Raw genomic sequence first — 18,733 nt, 5'->3', positions numbered from 1 at the left:
AGCTTTAAGTAAAGTGTCAGATCCGTTTGATCTTTTGTAAATAAAATCTAATTGTTTGGTCTAATAAATAAAAAGTCCTATTAAGAAATTTTAGGTTATATTTTTTAGTGTAATTTGCCATATGTAAAACCTTTTTTTGGTTTTTCTAAATTTATACCAACACGATCCAATGTTAGCCCTTTCATTTCTTTATATTAAAAGTTGAATGTTATTGGTTGAAAGTTGAATAAAAATATAATTTAATTTGTTTTTAATTAATAAGTGTTTATAACATATTTAAAATAAAAACATTGAAAAGAATAACATAATTTCATTTTATTCTTTGTTATTTTCATAGTATCAGCAAATCTACATTTATTTCGATCTGCGCATGTATCCCTGTGATATTTAGGTATCAGCAGATAATGCTCATAGGTTTTGAAATGACAACTGAGCAGTGATTACCTTGTATTCCAGGATCAACGAGAGTAATGCAATAGGAGGTTTCAAATTCATTATTTGCTCTTTTGCCATCGACAGCGCATGAAAATTACAAGTATTCAATTTTGTAACATGACTTTATTTGAAGACTTTTCAAGTTCTGAAAATAAAATGCTGTTATAAAAAATCATTCTCTTCTGCCGCTTGATGTAAAGAAATATCATGTCTACATGAAATAGAAATAGCCTTAATATGATTTGCATTATTTTAGATTAAATTTGCGTTATACTGATTCTATTTTTCAACGAAAATCTGTTACGAATTCCAAGTGAAGTAACATTTCCGGTTATCCAGTTTTACCCAAACTCTAATTAACTCTTTATATGAATGCAGAAGTCTTAAATACTGTTCTTAAAAACAGGCATCCGTAGATTCTTTCTAAAAGATTTCTGCATTTGGAAGACATTTTACAAATAAATAGGAATTAACATTAAGCTTTTATTTGTTTCGTCGTATTCAAATAACCTAACCTGAAATTTTAACTTCATCTAAACGCATCTAAAACTCATTTATTCCCACTCCTTTCCACAAGTATACATTTTCTATGTCTAAACATTTAAAGCTGTCAGTTAGATTTAACTTTTAAGTTGGTATTATTTGTATCACATTAAGATTTCTCAGAATATTCTATGTCATTTTCATTTTATTTCGCATTGATGACATTAGAAGGCAATATATATTGCCTTAGTATTCTAAATTTAGATTTACTGGTAGGTCTAAATAAAAAAAGAGCAAACGTATCTTAATTAAGAGACTTTAATGCTGTTGAAATTTACTTGTAGAGTTAAATAATATTTTCAACTGCATTCGGAAATTCGTGTGTCTAACTTTCCCATACTATATCTATTGTTATTACTTGGAAAGTAAAAATTATTTTAAAACTAGGCAAAGCATTTTATGTTTGGTGTAGATTTCAGATTCTATCGATTTCGAGGGCAAACAGGTGCAGGCCTCTTTTCATTAGGAGCAAATAAACCAGTTATTTCATCTGCTATTGAAGATTTCTTTTCTCCTGATGAAGAGAGACTTGTACTTGTTTGCCCTCGAAATTGATAGAGTCTTAACTAAAACCTAAGCTAAACACTAATTTGTTTCTTTGCCTAATTTTATGTTTTTATTTTAAAATGTTTCTCTTCTCTCTGTAAATTATTATATTTGGTGATAAACGTATCAGAATATGCAAGAAAGTGCTAGCAGTAGTCACCCTATTTCTAAGTCTTTGTTTTAAACTACTGTAGATTTTAAAATGATTTCTTGCTGATTGTGTTTAATTATACGAAATGAGGCTAATTATTCATAGTTTTTGAAATTTCGGATCTGTTGGGGCCTTATTCGGTCGAGATGTTTACAGAACAGCTCTACCCGAAAGAGGATAAGTGGCTCTAAAATAAATGAAGTATTTCATATATTTTAGCTGTTTCACTTCCGTCTAATGTATTTTGTTTTCATTTAACTTTCTCTGTTACTAATTTTTTTTGTACTTTTCTTTTTCTTTTTTTTGTGTTTGATGTATTCTTTTTAATGGATGAAGTTCTTTTATGTATTTTTATGCTTTAATAAATACGATAGCTTAGGAAGTTAAATAAGACGATTCTTTTAGTTAAAAACATTTAAAGAAGCTTTGAAATATTTATTAAAATTAAGATTTTTACTACATGTATTACGTTCATTGTATGCATGCATTATGCTTATATTATGCACGAATTCGGCTCTTTTTACGGATATCTATATAATGTAGGTAGGCAAAGAAGCTACAGTTGTCAAGATGCCCATAGAAAGTTCACAGAATTTCTCCAATCGTAAACTTTGTTTTCTTTATCTGATGCTTGGCGAAAAGTTTATGTTGGCGAGAAAAGAGATACTGTGGCAACCATAGGTCAGAAAGCCGTCTGCGTGCGACGTCAGCGGAGAGGTGTTGATCTCGTTCCCCTAAGTTGTCGTTTCCATCTTTCTGCGCATCAAAATCGTTTATTGCAAGGAGTTCACCAGCTTAGGAAAATAATCATTGAAGTGCAAATTGGACCTTTCTTTTCCAAAAGAAGACATTCAGCGTATACTCGACTAAAGTCCTGTGAAGTCTAAACTGCCTCATCATGCAACAGCATTGAGTTCATCCCCATTCGAGGCTTAGCTGCAGTTCTCTGTGTATTGGCAATCCGAAAGGGTTGAACCCTTCTTGCCACCATGAACGAGAATCCATCAGAATGCAGCATCAAAGTCGTTTGTCGGTTCCGACCCCTCAATTCGGCGGAAGAGAAAGCAGGGAGCAAGTTTATGGCAAAATTCCCTCCAGGAAGCGAAGACTGCGTTTCAGTTGGGGTAAGTCTAATGGTTTATGCCAAACTAAAAAAATATCATAAATGCATAGAGTTCTTGTTCAATTGATTTGACATATTCCGATGCCTGAGATGCTTTAGAGGAATTTTAGATACTTTTATAGTGAAAAATATTTCATTGTTTGTTAAATGCTTTTCTTAATATTTGCCTGATATAAACGTCGCTTGATATGATGACGCTACTATTTTGATACTGTTTTGTCCACGGCTATTTTGATAATATTAATCGAATGATAACAGTAAGCGATGTGAAGAATATCCTTCAATGTATCAATGGTTTAATCAGTTTAATGCAAATATAACTAAAAACATTAAATACGTATTTTCACAGTATTTTAATCAGGGTGAAAATTTATTAATAGTTGATTACCTGAAATCTTTGCTAAATAGTTCTTGATTACCTGAAATCTTTAATGAAAGGTTCAGTTATGAACTGTTCTTATTCAAATGTTTCTGTAAATTTGTTTCCGAAAGCGAAAAGCAGAGATATCTTTTATGCCATTGACGTTGCAACTTGCGTTTTTTTTATGAATGTTTACTTTTTATGAATGTTTACTCAAGCGTTAAAATCCTCCTAATTTATGGTTATTGAAGACATTTCTTTTTATTCAATTTACTTTATTTAATGATGTTTTTAAAGGTTGGCATAGGTTGGTTTAGAACAGTTCGTTTTTTCTTCTAAAATGCTGTTCTAAAAATTAAATGTTGCCAGAAATTAAAATCAAGATTCTTGGAGACTTAATTTTTCACTGGGCGACATGACTCTTTCACTTATGAATTCCTGTAGTATATTTCGACCGTATTCAGTGATTTTACCTTTTATTTGACGGCATTATTTCAGTTTAAAAAATTAATTCTATAATATTTGTATAACATTAAACGAACTGTTGATCACTAAGTGAAGTATTTTCCGAGATTTAGTGTACAAACGTCGGAACTTTAGCAATTCGATAACAATATCTGAATGGTAATATTAACTGCGATCACACTGAGCGTCGCCTAACTGTATTGACATTTGCCTGACGCTCGATATATTTAGCCTGACATTTGTGCTAAGGTTCTGTACCTCGATGTTCTTTAAATCTTATATTTTATAAAAGATCAAGATTTAATCCAGACTTATTAGTATTTTTTCTAATGATTCAACACTGTTTTATGTTACATTTTATGTATAAGCATTTCTTTTCAGATTTATGTACGTTAGCAAAAAACGTATTTTTCGTAGTTCTGAATTCGAAGGAGAATTTACTTGAGTATATCCACGAACAGACCGAAGCTTTTAAAAATAGGTTTGTTGGCATAAAATCGCTGCAAATTAGAAAGGGGATATAGTCAAAGGTTTTAAAGTAGTTGCTGAACTGAAGTGATAAAAGCTTAAAAAATTAGTGCTAATAAAGTGTTTCAAAAAATTGACAAATTACATCTTTCAAAGTTGAAGCAATGATTTATAAAATCACTCGAGAATCAAGAATCTTTAAAAGACAAACTAAAATGAAACGCGAAACTGTTGAGCAGTTATATAACAGATGATGGTACAAGAATATTCAAAAAGTTCAAAAAATATTATTCGTAGCACGATTTAGCTACATTTTTATAAAATTCTATCCATCATTCAAATCTTAAATTTTGTTTCGTATTGTTACTTAATTGGAGTGAAAGTATTGACACTTTCTCGAAGATGAAATGAAATATTGAGGGATTGATTTCGTTTAAAAATGTGCTACATTTGTTTAAAATTCGAATTTTCATGAACTAAAATGTTTTCAAAATTATTAGCTGTTTTATATTTAAGAATAAAAAATAGGTTCATTTAAATTTCGGAACACATTTGTAACTATCAATGCAAATTTGAAATGAGCCTATGAAAAAGAAACGTTTTTGTGTGTACCTAAAATATATATAATCATTTATCTGAAGTCTATCATCTCAATGACCATTCGAGATTTCGTTCTAAAAGTATAATACTAAACATAGAAATTAAATTTTTACTTTAGCATAATAACAATAAAAGTAATGTGTAGTTTTTATAAATAAAATATTTTGACTATGCAAGGAAGTGCAGCAGAAAAATAGCTGGGAGATTAATAATGGAAATTTTTACATTTTTTACTGTCGAATTCCCATTCATTGCCTCACAGTCGAAAAGGTCTAACTACAATTTGAGTACATAAAGTTATAACGAATTTTCTCGCTCCTTGAAGTATGCCTTCGCGATGTAACGGTAGCACACATGGCGCGTATCCAAGAGGTTCAGGTTCGAGTCCCAGCGAGGGCATTGCACATTTTTCAAGTCTCCTGCTTCCAGAAAAACTTATGTCTTAACAGTGGCGCCCTAACTAAAAGGTGGTGAATGATGATTCTGCACAGCCAGGATTTGGCGATTCGATCCCCTAATCCCCAGTCGTCTTTTAAAAGGGGTGGTAATGTATTTTCTCCCTGCTTGAAGTATGCCATTGTGGTGTAATGATAGCACACTTGGTAACTGTAACATGTATTCGAGAGGTCCAGGTTCGAGTTCCGGCGAGGGCATTGCTCAGTTTTCACGTCTCCAGCATCAAAATAACGTAATGACTCTACAAAGTGACTGGACAATGTCTTATAAATAAGAAAAATATTTTTAACCTTCAAATGAATTTATCTAATTCAAAATAATAACTAAAGGAATCCATACAATTTTTTCAACATTTCTGCATATCATCGAAATACTATTTGTTGAATACCGTTTGGAACTACTCGCTCGCAAAATACGCGCAGCATTTGAAGTTGAACGGCGCCCTGTCTTCGGTTCATTTTTAACGCTTTTGCGCACACATTTAAAGCGGTTGTACCACTTATACACTTATGTTCTTCATAACTATGCATCGGTTACTATGCATATACGGTTCAAATTAGTAAAGTTTCGGTAGTAGATTTACTTAATTTCTAACAAATATTAATGTTATAAAATTGTTTCATCTCGAAGCAAATTTCTTTGTAGAATGTCATCTCAGTAAACGAAAATGACTCCGGTGTTTTGTTATGTAATGACAAGATAACTACTTTTAAACTGGCTTTAACAATAGTTAAGATGGCTTTTTCTCTAAACATCCAATTAATCTTTCATCTTTTTTATTATATTCTTTGGTCGTCTGATTTGTTCGGTTAATTTATGGGCATACCTGGTATATCACCTGTTTTATTTAAATCATTTACTTTTGTATCATTTATAATTAATAGTTATTTTATAATTCTGGTTATTTTATTTGCTAATAAACTGTGTATTAACAGCTTTTATTATCTGTTACCTTGCATGTTATTTGAAAGATATGACTTATTGTTATTTTACACTATTTGTTTTGTGTGCTTATTCCCTGCCGCGGTTTTCTAAGTTTTGAATTAAATGTATTATTAAAAAGTGCAGGCTATGTACTGGGGTGCCCCTTTTTAGTAAGATTAGAGAAAAGCTTCCGATATGGCCTACAAATACTGAAATACCTTATAAGTATTGCGCAAGGAAGGCCAGAAAGGAAGTGCTAAAAATCTACTCCTTAAGCTTGAAAATTATAATAAAATATTGTTCCGTGTATCAACTATATTAATACAGGTAATCGATTTTCAGAAATTCATAATTGTTTTAAATTTTATTTTACAAATAATGTTCCAGAGTTTATGTCTAACGTAGTTTGCATAACATAATCTGATCTTTTTTTTTTCATTTGATATTAATTTCAACGCTTTCATTTATTTTAAAACACACTCTTATATAAATTTACAGAAATTAATGCAATAATATGCATTCGTTTATTAAGTGGTCGGTTAATTGATTAAAGATGACTTGCGCAAAGGAAGGGCTGCTTTCGAGGAGGATTAATTTACTGGCTAATATTTACGTTACATATGAGAAAAATATGAGAACACTTTTGCAATCACTGCTCTTGCTGAGTTTTGAACCGGGAACGAACTATTATTGTTCTGCAATTACTTGCATTCGGCTATGGATAGATGGGCTTTGCAGCTGCATATATGTGTCCAACAAAGAACTCTTATAAGAATAATAAACTGGCTACGCTCGTTTGTGGGTTGTAGATTGAGTGTTGCATTTTTATTTCCTTCCGCAAACTGGAAAAGCATTGCAATCGCGAAAAATTTTGAGTGTTATATTTCAACGGGTATATACATTTTGAGTTTTCCCGGATCCATTTTGACTACTTTTTTGCACGTCTGTACGTCCTTACAGAATAAAGGATTAGTTTCCTAAAACGGATTAAAAACGGATTTTTCTTGACATCGGTACGTGCGTACGTATGTATCTGGAATAAGTAAAAACGGGTTAGCCGTAGAATGTTGCAGTTTTGCACTTGGGACTGCTATAATATCTAGTTGTATATCTCCCTTTTATGACACTCGACAGTACCCAAAACCTTCATATATATATATATATGTATAGTTAATTGGCAATAGATCTTTACACTTCTGATTAGGATTAAAACAAAGCTGTCTGAGATTCATCACGCAGTCTCTTTTCTGCTGCCTATGCTTGCTAGCTGAAGGGCGTGTGTTGCTTGGATGCTTCTGTTCATTATTAAAATGTAATGCTTCATAATTAAAATTGTCGAGTGCAGCTTTGTCCGCATTGTGATGTGTCATGCCATGTGATTCGCCTGAATAGAATAATCAACAAGTAATAAGTGCATGCTTGGATTACCAAGTGAGTTGCATATTATTTGATTCTTCAAAAGTTACATCTAGGATGTAGGTGGCGTAGGATATCCACCATTTCGAGTTATCTACAACGCAGCAACCTTCAGCTATGAATATTAGTGAATGGCTCTACTAAATTCTCTTTTCCTACCAATTTATTAATACACACACACTCACATATATATATATATATATACATAAATTAATTTTGGATAAATTAAAAAAATTATCTTTTAATGAGGTCTCCTGGTCCCCTCTAATAAAATTCTAAGAAGTTCGACTTCTATACAAAAAAAAAAAAAAAAAAAAAAAAAAATCGGCCGGGATTTTGTTTGCAATTTTTTATATAATTTTCAACTTCTCTATAGAGATCCGTTAATTAAGTTATAATTTGAGGAAATAAGAATAAATGAAGTGCAACAAAAATGTGTATAATTTAATAGGCCGTAAAATTAAGTCATGTGGTGTCCACATCAGATTATTTTAATTTCTCAATAGGTCATTTTTTTATGAAGTATTGTAATGAAATTATATCAGTTGTCTTATAATGATTACTAAGTGCTTAGTGATTAATAATATATTTCTTTTTACAAATTTTTTAATTGTCCATTATTTACCTAATTAGTTTTTTAAAGAATCTTAATGGAAGTTTCAAGCGTATAATATCATATAATAAGCGTATAATCACTGTCGATTTGCACAATATTCCAAGCATATTTACAAGCAGTTACCTTCTTAGACATAAGGCCGTAATAGAACAGCTCTTAATAACTTTATAATTTATCGTAAATTTAATAGAATAATAACATAATTCCATGTCATATCACCTTCACCAGCAGCGGAATTTATAAAATTTATTAATACTTATATTTCGACCCGATTTTATACCCTGGCTAATGGCCTGATTGCGTAATTTTTTCTCATGTGAAACATGCATACGAAACTCTCCGTCTTAGAAAGTGCTCCACGAAGGCATCACACTCTCCATTCAGATAGCCATAGTGTGTTTTGTGTTAATCTTCTGACACTGGTATATTTTAAATCAAAATCTAGAAGCTGCCTCATAACTAATCGAGTATTATGTTCAGACAAAAATTGTTAAAAATCAGAAATGCTTTCAAGCTTACGCTTTGATAGCACAAGTGTAATAGTCATATAAGTATATTACCGGGTGCAGACCTAGTCCACCTAGCCTAAATGTGTTCAGCCTTAAGACCAGGAAAAGGCTTTCTCTCCCAACAACGAAATTAGAAAGAAACATTAAATTAAATTAAAACAAAATATTAGGATATACATCTAATATCCCAGGATTAGACAGGATATTAGATGAATATGCCTTTAGACTAACACGGGAACGTTAATATATCCTCTGTATACTTAAAAAATGGAAAAATGTGCGAATAAATTCTCTAAAAATATTGAATGTTTTTATTTAGATATATTATGCGTTGAATGCATTTTTATTTAAATGAATTGGATTAAAATGTAAAAAGAAATAATATTTTTAAGAACTGAATCTATTATTTTTAAATAGTTTAGATTGTTAATTAATAACAGACAGATTAAGTATTAAACAATAATATCTACGTTTTTCCGAATGGCAAAAGATTCCAATGAAAAGTGAAATAACGTATTAAAGTGAATCAATTTAAAATCGTGTTTCAAGACTAATAGAGCTTTTGGGCTAAAAAAATAGTCTGACACCAGACCTGATGGGTCAGACTAGACCAGGTCTGATGGGTTCACCAGACCTAAATACAAATACATGAAACAAACAAAATATAAATACAAATTATAAGAGCTAGTGCTTGTCAATCAGAACTGAAAAAAATTAAGATCTGCATCTAGACTCTACATGTAACTTGCTATTATTATTGATAATAGACATGACGCGTTTTGCAGTTTTATTGTACACTTTCATAATTTAAAAAATATTTTTTTACAGAATACGATGAACACAGAGCGATAAGTATATTTTATATGTATGCTAGATATTAAAATTCACATAATTTCATTGCGATCTTTTGTTTCGTTGCGTTCTTTTGTTTATTATAGCGGACTAAAATAGGTGTACAAAAATTTTTCTCAGAATCCATTTCACTTAACATGGAGGCGTATGTAAGACGAAATGGGCGTAGCAAGGAAAATGCATGTTTCACTTTACTTTCCCAATCGATTAGTCTGTTTCGTTTTTCTCATTCTGTCAATATCGATCCTAAATTCTATGCGACGGGAAGATTTTTGGTGAATGTTTATGCAAAATTAAATAGAAAAGTAAAAACGTAGAAGCAGAAAAATTGGAAACATATTTGCCAATACGTGCGTAGCAACAGTTAAATAATTTAAAAGCTTCTACTGAAGTTCAAAACCCTTTTTTTATCAGAATTTGCTTATAAATGTCACAGTCAGTAGATAAAGTATTGTATTTTTTAGATAATTTACTTTGTAAAAACTATACCAATGATAATTTTAAATAATTAAAATTAAGGATAATTTAAATTTGATGAAAACTTCTTTTGATTTTTTTATTTAGATACTGTGTCGTGTGAGTGGGGATTTATAAATGCAAAGTTTTATAGATTTTATATTTATATATATTAAAGAAATAATAATAGTAATTTAGAGAAAATGTACATTAGAAATTTTACTTTAGACTGATCAGCACTAAGAAATCTATGCCCAAAACTTTGTAAAAATTTTATTTTATTTCTTGTTAAAAAGTAAAATCCATATTGTTGAAAAAGGAAACAAATGATTACATTCTATACGTTATCAAAACAATTGACAGAAAGTATTTAGGTTTTTAACAAAATTTCATAATTTTCAAAATTATGTATAATTTTGAAACGGCTAATAACGCATGACCGCTGAATACTGGGAGTTCTACCCGGAGTTTGATCCCTTACAAGAGGACTAGTTGCGTGTTTTTCCCATGTGTAATGTGAATACAGACAAATTTATTTTAAAAATCCTGTTTACACAAAGAATGCGTCCCCTTAGGCAAGTAGTCCTCGTGTGTTTTCCCATATTAAAATACGCTTCAAGATAGGCTAAATATATGGGTGAATACTATTTAACTAAAAACTTAAAATTTTTCTAGAAACATTAGAAAATCTTTATAAATGAACTTTTGCTTTAAGATAATGCTCGTAAATAATCCACTTGTAATGACATTTTTTTTTTCTCTTAAAATGATGTGGAAGTATCCATTCAAAATTTTCTAGTTCTATTTATATTAAACTAGCTTAATTCTATTGTCGATTTGAAGGATACTTTTTCTCATCGTTTAAAATTATCATTTGATTAATGTTATCGAAATACTTTCCGACAAATGTGACCCCACCAAACTTTGCCTACTGTAGTTACTCCCGAGTTCAAATACCGGCACAAAGATTGGCTGAATTTTTGTGTTTTTACTTATTTGTAAAGTTCAGATCTCAGAAAAAGGGATGGTTTGCGCGTGTTGAATTCCTGTTTCTGTTCTCGTGTGTAACACAAACACGAGACAGTTTCCCTTAGAGAATCATCCACTAAGGCATGCTCCTCGTTAGACTGTTGTGTGCTAGGCCGTGATCAATAAAACTGTTAGGCTACATTTTAAAATAACTATTTATTAAGATTTCTGTATTTACTACAGATTCTCCTTTCCGTATTTCTCAAATTAGTTGCGTATATTTAAGCTGAGATATTTGGATTTGAGACAGAGAAAGTGTTTCTCTGGTATTTCCGCGCTACGTGATTAATTTCTGCCAGCTCTAGAAGTTGTAATTATTTGGTTTCGTGGACCCTCTCATCCAATGCTTTACATCTGAGACTGGTATATTATTATCAGTAAGCTTCTGTTTAATAATGTAGTCTTAAACAGTTGTTCAACATTTAAATTTATTGATTCTTCTTATTTCAATTGTATTTTCAGAAGTTGTGGTCATTGTAGCACAAAGTCATGTTTTTATGTTCCAAAGTTCTATTTAAATAAAATGGTTGTTTGTATAACTTTTCTAATGCGATTTCAATTAACTTAGACGTAGCGATAACTCGCTTGAAGTCTGTTGGGGTTATGAGACTAAACTAACATTACCAAATCAAGTGTAATCCTATAAATGTAAGCTGCATTATATAAAAAATTTGTTAATAGTAATAACATTCTTTTCTTGGTTTTAGCTGATAAACATATTTCTTTAATTATAAAAATTATATTTATTCATCTGGTGATTTTACAACATTGCTACGTACAACGGTGAAACAAATGTTGCACAATAAACATAGTTCATCAGAAAAATGTATACACAATAACAGATGGCAGTTTAGCATTGGTTTCGAAGTTGAAATGAATTTTCGTTGCGATATAGAGTAGGTGTTTTCTCATTAGATATCGGTACTCTCGTGACTGGAGCATATCATGTATGCCAGTAAATAAAAATAGCTGAGGCAAGATATTTGAGGAGCCAAGTCCATTTTAAGTAGTACTTCAAATTTTAAAACGTTGTTGAAGTTCAAAACGTTGTTGAAGAAACTTCATTTAGGTAAACAAAGTGTCTTTGAGCGTTAAGATAAATAAATAATTTTTTTTTGTGATGTTGCGGATAATCAAATTTATTGAAAGGTATATTAAATCTCATACTAAAAAGGAATTCGATTAACTAAATATGTTTATCTAACATTTTACATTGTTTCTTTCCGTAGAAATAAATGAATATATTATACTAAAACAAGTGTCCTCTACGAAACTGTATGGAAAACCAACAGTGAAATAGGAATTAAATCATTTTTAAGTCGATGGTTTCAAAATATTATGGTTCACTGATATAGTGTCTTAAATCAAATTTGTGTTTCACTGAAATAATTCTCAGCAGTGGAATAACTTTCCGATAGATGGAAAGAAAAAATATTCTAATAAACTATAAATCAGTTCACAGTCATCACAGGTTAAGTTTTGCCATTCAGAAATGCTAACTTCATCATGTTCGTGCACTTGTTATTTTATCAGTTGTCTAAGATTGTTGTTGGAATGACTTCTACCAGTTGTATCTTGTAAGAATTCCTCAATATCCGGTCAATTTATGTTAGTCAATCCTATTAAATTAGCTAATTTGACAGTATTGTTGGCACCAACAGTGGATTCGCTTATTTGAACATCCTTGCTCAGCTTCGGCCACACATTCTTCCATACTCCTTTCCAACATTTCTCAGTCACCTTGTTCCAGAAAAGATTGGTGTTTACAGTACCACGATACTATAGTTTTTGTAAAATCTATGATGAATTGCTTACCCATTATTTTCTTCTTCGGTTTTATCAGTCAGTTGACTTAATATCCGGACAAACTAAGCCATCAATACTGATCCCAATACTACAGCGTAATACTGAAATAGCGTCAAGCAGCGTCTTACAACAGAGGAGCACCATTTCTATATTTCTCGTTTATACACCGTTTACGTCCTTTCTTTGTGATTCTGATTCAGTCCTATTAATATTAAAATATTTTTTATACACTGCATAACTTCGGTTATACGTCGTTTTTGCTTGACTTAACTGAATCGGTTTTAAAATTCGCTGTCTCAACGTTCAAGTACTTTCCACAGAAATGGGCACAGGAGAAGGTAAAAAAGGCTAGAGACATCACAGTCTGATACAGGAGTTGAAAACCAGCTCATTAATAGATCGGTTATAAAGAGAATGCTATGTTAAGTAAGCTAGGTGTAGCAGAATTAACTAATACGAAATGTCATGAAAGCGAACGTCACTCTCGTTAAGAGATAAAAATCAAGTCTTTTTTTCAAGAATTTGATGAAAATACTGGTTTTTCTAAAGTTCAGAGAGCAAAGAAGCTGGATATTCCTGTAAAAACACACTAAAAACAGTTATTTACGATGCAAAATCTGAAGAAAGAGCAGAAATTTGTGGACAGTTCGCTTCAAAGGAATTACATATTCAAGATAGAAAGTTTCCTGAGGTCGAATTTGCTAGAATGTTTCATTCAGTGTCGCGTACCCAGTATTCCAGTGAATGGCCCATGTTAATCGAGAAGTTATCAGAAATAGCACTTCTACTGAATGTGAAGGAAGCTAACTTTACAAATGGATTGTTGAATAAATTTAAACTGCGGCGTGGTTTCTATGCCGTATAATAAATGGAGAACCAAAAAGCGTTTCTGCTGAGTCTGTTGAAGAATCGTTCAAGAATTTATCCATCAAAAGTAGATGAAAATAAATTACAAGATGTTTTAATGTTGATAAAACCGCTCTTTTTTTAAAACTTATGCTTGCAAGTATACCAGCTTTCAAAGGTGACCAATGTCATAGAACTAAGAAAAGTAAAGAGTGTCTCACTCTTTCACTTTATGCAAATTCTGATAGTATGATGACTACTTTAGTTATAGGAAAGTCACAAATATCATGATGCTTCAAACATGTTAAAACTCTGCTGTTAGAATCTAAAGTAAATAAGAAAGCATACATGATTAAGATATTTTTACAGAATGGCTCAAGAAAATAGACAAAACTACGAGAAGATAAATTTATTTTACTTTTGTTTACCGCAAAATTTTACTTTTTATGGATCAGTGTATTGCCCAACTACAAACATCAATCTTCTAGTAAAATGTCAAACCTATTTTCTTCCCAGCATATTGCACTAGTATAGTGTAACCTCTAGATTTGAGTGTCATTAACAATTAAACAACGTTCTGCAGGCAGAGGTTGATTCAAGTACCCCCATTAAAATATAACTAAAATATAACTACAGGAAATACAAAGAAAAATTTAAATATTCTTGAGGCTGTGAATGTGATTTTACTTGCCTGGACTCAAGTAAAACCACACACTGCTTGAATAAAGGGGTATTTTTGAAAAGAGAATCAAGTGAACGTGTTTACGTTGAAACTGATTATGAAACAGGGCTAATGGGTGAAGAAGGTTGGATTAGACATTACGGTAGTGAAATGCGTAAACTGTGATGCCAATGTAATGACGTCAGACTTAAGTACAGTTTAACCGTGGCCTTCGAGAAACAAGGCCCTACAGCTCAGTGACGTTGAGCGTGTGACGTCATGCCAGAGAGTGCATCTCTTCTTGGGATGAAGAGTGCACCCCTTCTTGCGGTGAGGGCAACGCTAGGTCAAAGGTTGTCAGTCGCCATTGCTTCGAAAGAAGAGGTTGAACTAAAATTCTTGACCTAAAATCTTGAGATATTAACTGCATTCCGGATTTTCCTGCAGCTGGATATATTAAATTTGAGTTTTTCGCAATTTGTGAGTAGTTCCAGAAACAATATAATGCCTTACATGTGCTCAGTGCCGCGATGTAACGGCAATTACAAATCTGGACCTAAAGTGCACATTTTCGCTTTTCGTAATGATGCCGATCTGAAAGAAAAGTGGATCCGTGCAATATAGCGAAAGGACTTCATTCCAACTAAAAATAGCAGGGTGAGCTTTTATTCTTATGATTTCATTGATATTCAAAGAAAAATTATATAAATTAAATATTCAATATGTTTAATATGTCTGTTTTTAAAGCCAAAATCATTTCCAATGAAAAACTAGTGTTAAATATAATAGTAAACAATAACTAGTGTAAAATATAAAAATATACAATAAATCATTGCTAATGTAAGTAAGCAGTATAATAAGCTTTTGTTTCCTGCAATTTGTCTTAAAGTGAATTCTATAATTTTTTTAATAAATGCATGTTGCTTCATAAATTGCATGTGAATATTTTAATGGGTAGTTAAGTTCATAATACTATATATTATTTAATGTATAATAAATTTTACTTCATATACTGCAGATTAAATATTCAGTAGAAAATTCAGTACTTAATATAAAGCATTAATCGATAAAATATACAAAATCTGGAACTTAAAATAGCATTTGTAATATCTAATTTATCTCGACTATTATTTTAAAACCACTTGTCATTGTAAGTTTTAGAGATCTGAAAGTAATAATGTTTTTCATTTAAAAATTCAAATTCGTGTGCTTATAATATTTTAAGGGAACACATTACGCTTTCAACTCTTTTTTTGTCACATTTTCAAGTTTATTCTGAAAATTGTAATTAACATTATATCTAAAAAAAATTATAAAAAAAAATTGGAAAAATATATTGTTAAACTAGTTGTTTATAAAACATAGAACTATTTTTTAAAAAATTTCATTTTTATAAATTTGTTATTACGTTTTTTATATTAATAATAGTTTAAAATAGATTTTTGGTTTCGATTCTATAAGAATTCTATTTGATTCTATTCTATAAGAATATTGCTCACTGTAAGTTGAATAATTATTTTTATGAACAGGATTTTTTCAGTAACACCATTTTAAAATAATGCTGGCATTAAAATTATCATAAAAAATTACATTTTAAATTATTTATACCAATAAATAAATGATGAACTAGGCCTTTTTTAATATTTAGTTTATTGTAAAAGACCTTTTTTACACTAGATTTTGTTTTAAAAAAATAAATGTAATAACCGAAAATGCTCTTTCTTTTATCTTATCGCCATACTGAACAAAATTATGTACTACTTAGAAAAGGCTGTAAAGAAAAATCGGGTTCTTGTAAAATGCTCTTTTTATTCATAGTTTTCATTTTTATCTATAAATGAAAAATAATGTGCAGTATTTTCAGTTCGAAAGCATAACATTTTTGCGTTATAGCGTTTAAGTGTTGAAAAGTTTATCCAAACTATAGAAAGTAAAATGGGATTGAAATAAATAATTATTGATCACCCAGGTGAAAATTTTTATCAAGCGTTAAGAAAAATAAGCTCAGATACCTGAAGTCTTAAAGCATGATATTTAATAAATGCTAAGATAGTATCACTTATTTAATAATTTCCTGTTTACTTTACATCGGAATAACATAAAATTAGCTTTTACTAATAAATAAGCGCGCTCTGAGTTCGCTCGCTTTCAGTGGAGGAGAAACGTTTCTTCGCACTCCATACGGTGACGTCACGAGAGAGCTGGACGGCCTTGTTTCTCGAAGGCCACGGTTTAACTCATTGAAAATATTTTACCAGATGAATATTTAAGTAGCGGAGAGAAAAAAGAAGAAAATGAAGAAATTATCCTACCTTCTTTTCAAAATGCTATCTATGCATTGACACCCTCATAAGTTTCTTTGTGTGTTCAAGAAAACAGATACGAGAAACAGATAAAAACAAGAAAACATGTCAAAAACGTAATTCAATTCACAGTACTTTCCTTAAGATTCAGAATCATACATGACAGACGAAAACTGGAGACCTTTCCTTTAGGAAAAGTTAAAAGTTTCTTAAAATTATTCTTGGAAAAATCTTACTTATTCAAGGCGCTAATTCAAATAAAAGTATGACATTTTTGTCAGTTTTGTGTCCGTTTTTTGTCATTTTTGTCAGTTTTTTCAAGTAAAAATGTACAGTTCCCATGATTTTAAAAATATTAAATTTGTATTAATATCATTTAAAAATATTATTTATAAAAAGTGTTTATATAGTTTAATAATTAAAAATATAATTATAAATTAAATATTTATATAAAAATATTGTATAATAATAATATTATATAATAGTAATAATAATATTTAATACTAATATTAAATTTCCTTGAACATAGTTAACATTTAAATAAACTAGAAGTGCAGTAATAAAATTGTAAACCATTCATAGTAGATTAATAGCATCAAAATTGTGCAGTTTATATATATATATATATATATATATCGTAAAATTAAATTTAGTTTATACACCTTTCTCATTTAGAGGACGTTTTTGAATGGTCCCTTGATAGACGTTTAAACGGTGTTCTATTTTGCAGCAGGAGACATAGAAAATGAAGAACAGTGCCCTCGCTGAGACTCAAACCCTGGACCTTTCAGGTACGCGTAGAACATGCTTCCATTTATCAAGAAATCATTGGAAAGGAGGAAGAAAATACCTTATATACTATCCCTTTTTAAGAGCGACTGGGGATTAAGGAACTCAATTGCCAAATCTTGGGGATGACGAATTATCGTTCACAACCTTTCAGTTCAGGCGCCACTACATAGTCATTAGGTTATTTTGAAGCAGGAAATGCTAAAAATGAGCAATGTCTCGCCAAGACCTGAACTTTGGCCTTCTCGAATACTCGTCGAATATCCTTCCAATAACTTTAGCAAGGCATACAGAAGTACCTTACTCATTATATGTATATCGTGGAAGATTGAAATCTGGAGATTGTCAGCATTCAAATAGTCGTTTGGTGTATGTCCGAAATATTTTCTAAATATTCTTATTTCTCACATACACCAGCAAAGGTCGACATTCATTATGCACTGATGGTAAATGCTGACTGATGGTGAATGTCACCATGACTTTAATAAAAGCATTTTTGTTAGGTTTTTAAATCATGCTTTATTATTAAAGCATATAATGGTGTATGTCAAAATATAAGAAATCTTAAGTAACAGCACATGTAAATGAACTGTTGAACTTAAAACGAACAGTGCATTCTAAAGGAGAAAAGAAAATAACTCCAATAATAAACTTATTTAATTATGTGATTTACGTTTTACAGTCTTGTTTAGTGCAACAAGTTAAACTGTTATGACACTTTGCATTCCACAAGAGTCCCTTGTTTTTACAACTGCATTCAGTCGTGGACCACTTCACCAGAGCATATTTGTGCTTATCGACATACATCGGTAAAGGCTCGAATGTATAGCAATATAACCAAATATTCGGTCATTCACCAACGCATTTGATATGTGATGATATTCACTGGAGAATGATGACATTCTTCAATTTTAATATTAATTATTTCACTGTAACAGATATATGTATTATAAAAAAAGATTTTATTAAACATATTTTTGCTTAGTTAGTAATGATTTAGAATTATTTTTGCTCTATCTTATTTGCTAAAAGTAATTGTTGTGTTTACTTCAAAGAAAAATATTATGTGGAATATTTCAACCAATTCAGTTAGTTTGAATAAACAGGTTCCTACCACTGTTGCTTTCATCAACTACCTAACAATTTTATTAAGGCAGATTTTTGTTACTTTCTTTAACTGTTTCCAAAAGTTCTATTTTATCATGGTCTCTCAGACCATGATATGAAACATAACCTGTGTTGAAGCTAAATCTCTAGTCTGGCCCTCTCCTCATAACGTAAGCAATGAGTATTCCGGATTTATGCACAAGACATACATCCAGGAAGCTAAGAGAAACGCTTCAGGCAACTACCGTCTCTTACTTTAATATCAAACATT

The 18,733-nt window shown here is 30.8% G+C and overlaps 1 protein-coding gene across 1 annotated transcript in view; it reads left to right on the top strand.

The window, feature by feature from the left end:
* Window positions 1–2,366: 2,366 nt before the first annotated feature.
* The window catches only part of LOC118179524 (kinesin heavy chain-like), a 190,982-nt gene continuing 174,615 nt past the window's right edge, over window positions 2,367–18,733 (top strand). The window contains exon 1 of the mRNA XM_035348781.2: window positions 2,367–2,799. Coding sequence (XP_035204672.1) covers window positions 2,665–2,799 — 135 coding nt within the window. The 5' untranslated portion in view covers window positions 2,367–2,664. The remainder of the gene's footprint in view (window positions 2,800–18,733) is intronic.

This window comes from Stegodyphus dumicola, chromosome 9 (assembly GCF_044657685.1).
Source record: "Stegodyphus dumicola isolate Sdum_Otavi_A_Nest chromosome 9, ASM4465768v1".
NCBI lineage: Eukaryota > Metazoa > Arthropoda > Arachnida > Araneae > Eresidae > Stegodyphus > Stegodyphus dumicola.
Note: the sequence above shows the minus strand (reverse complement) of the source record. Positions and strands in the feature narration are given on the sequence as shown.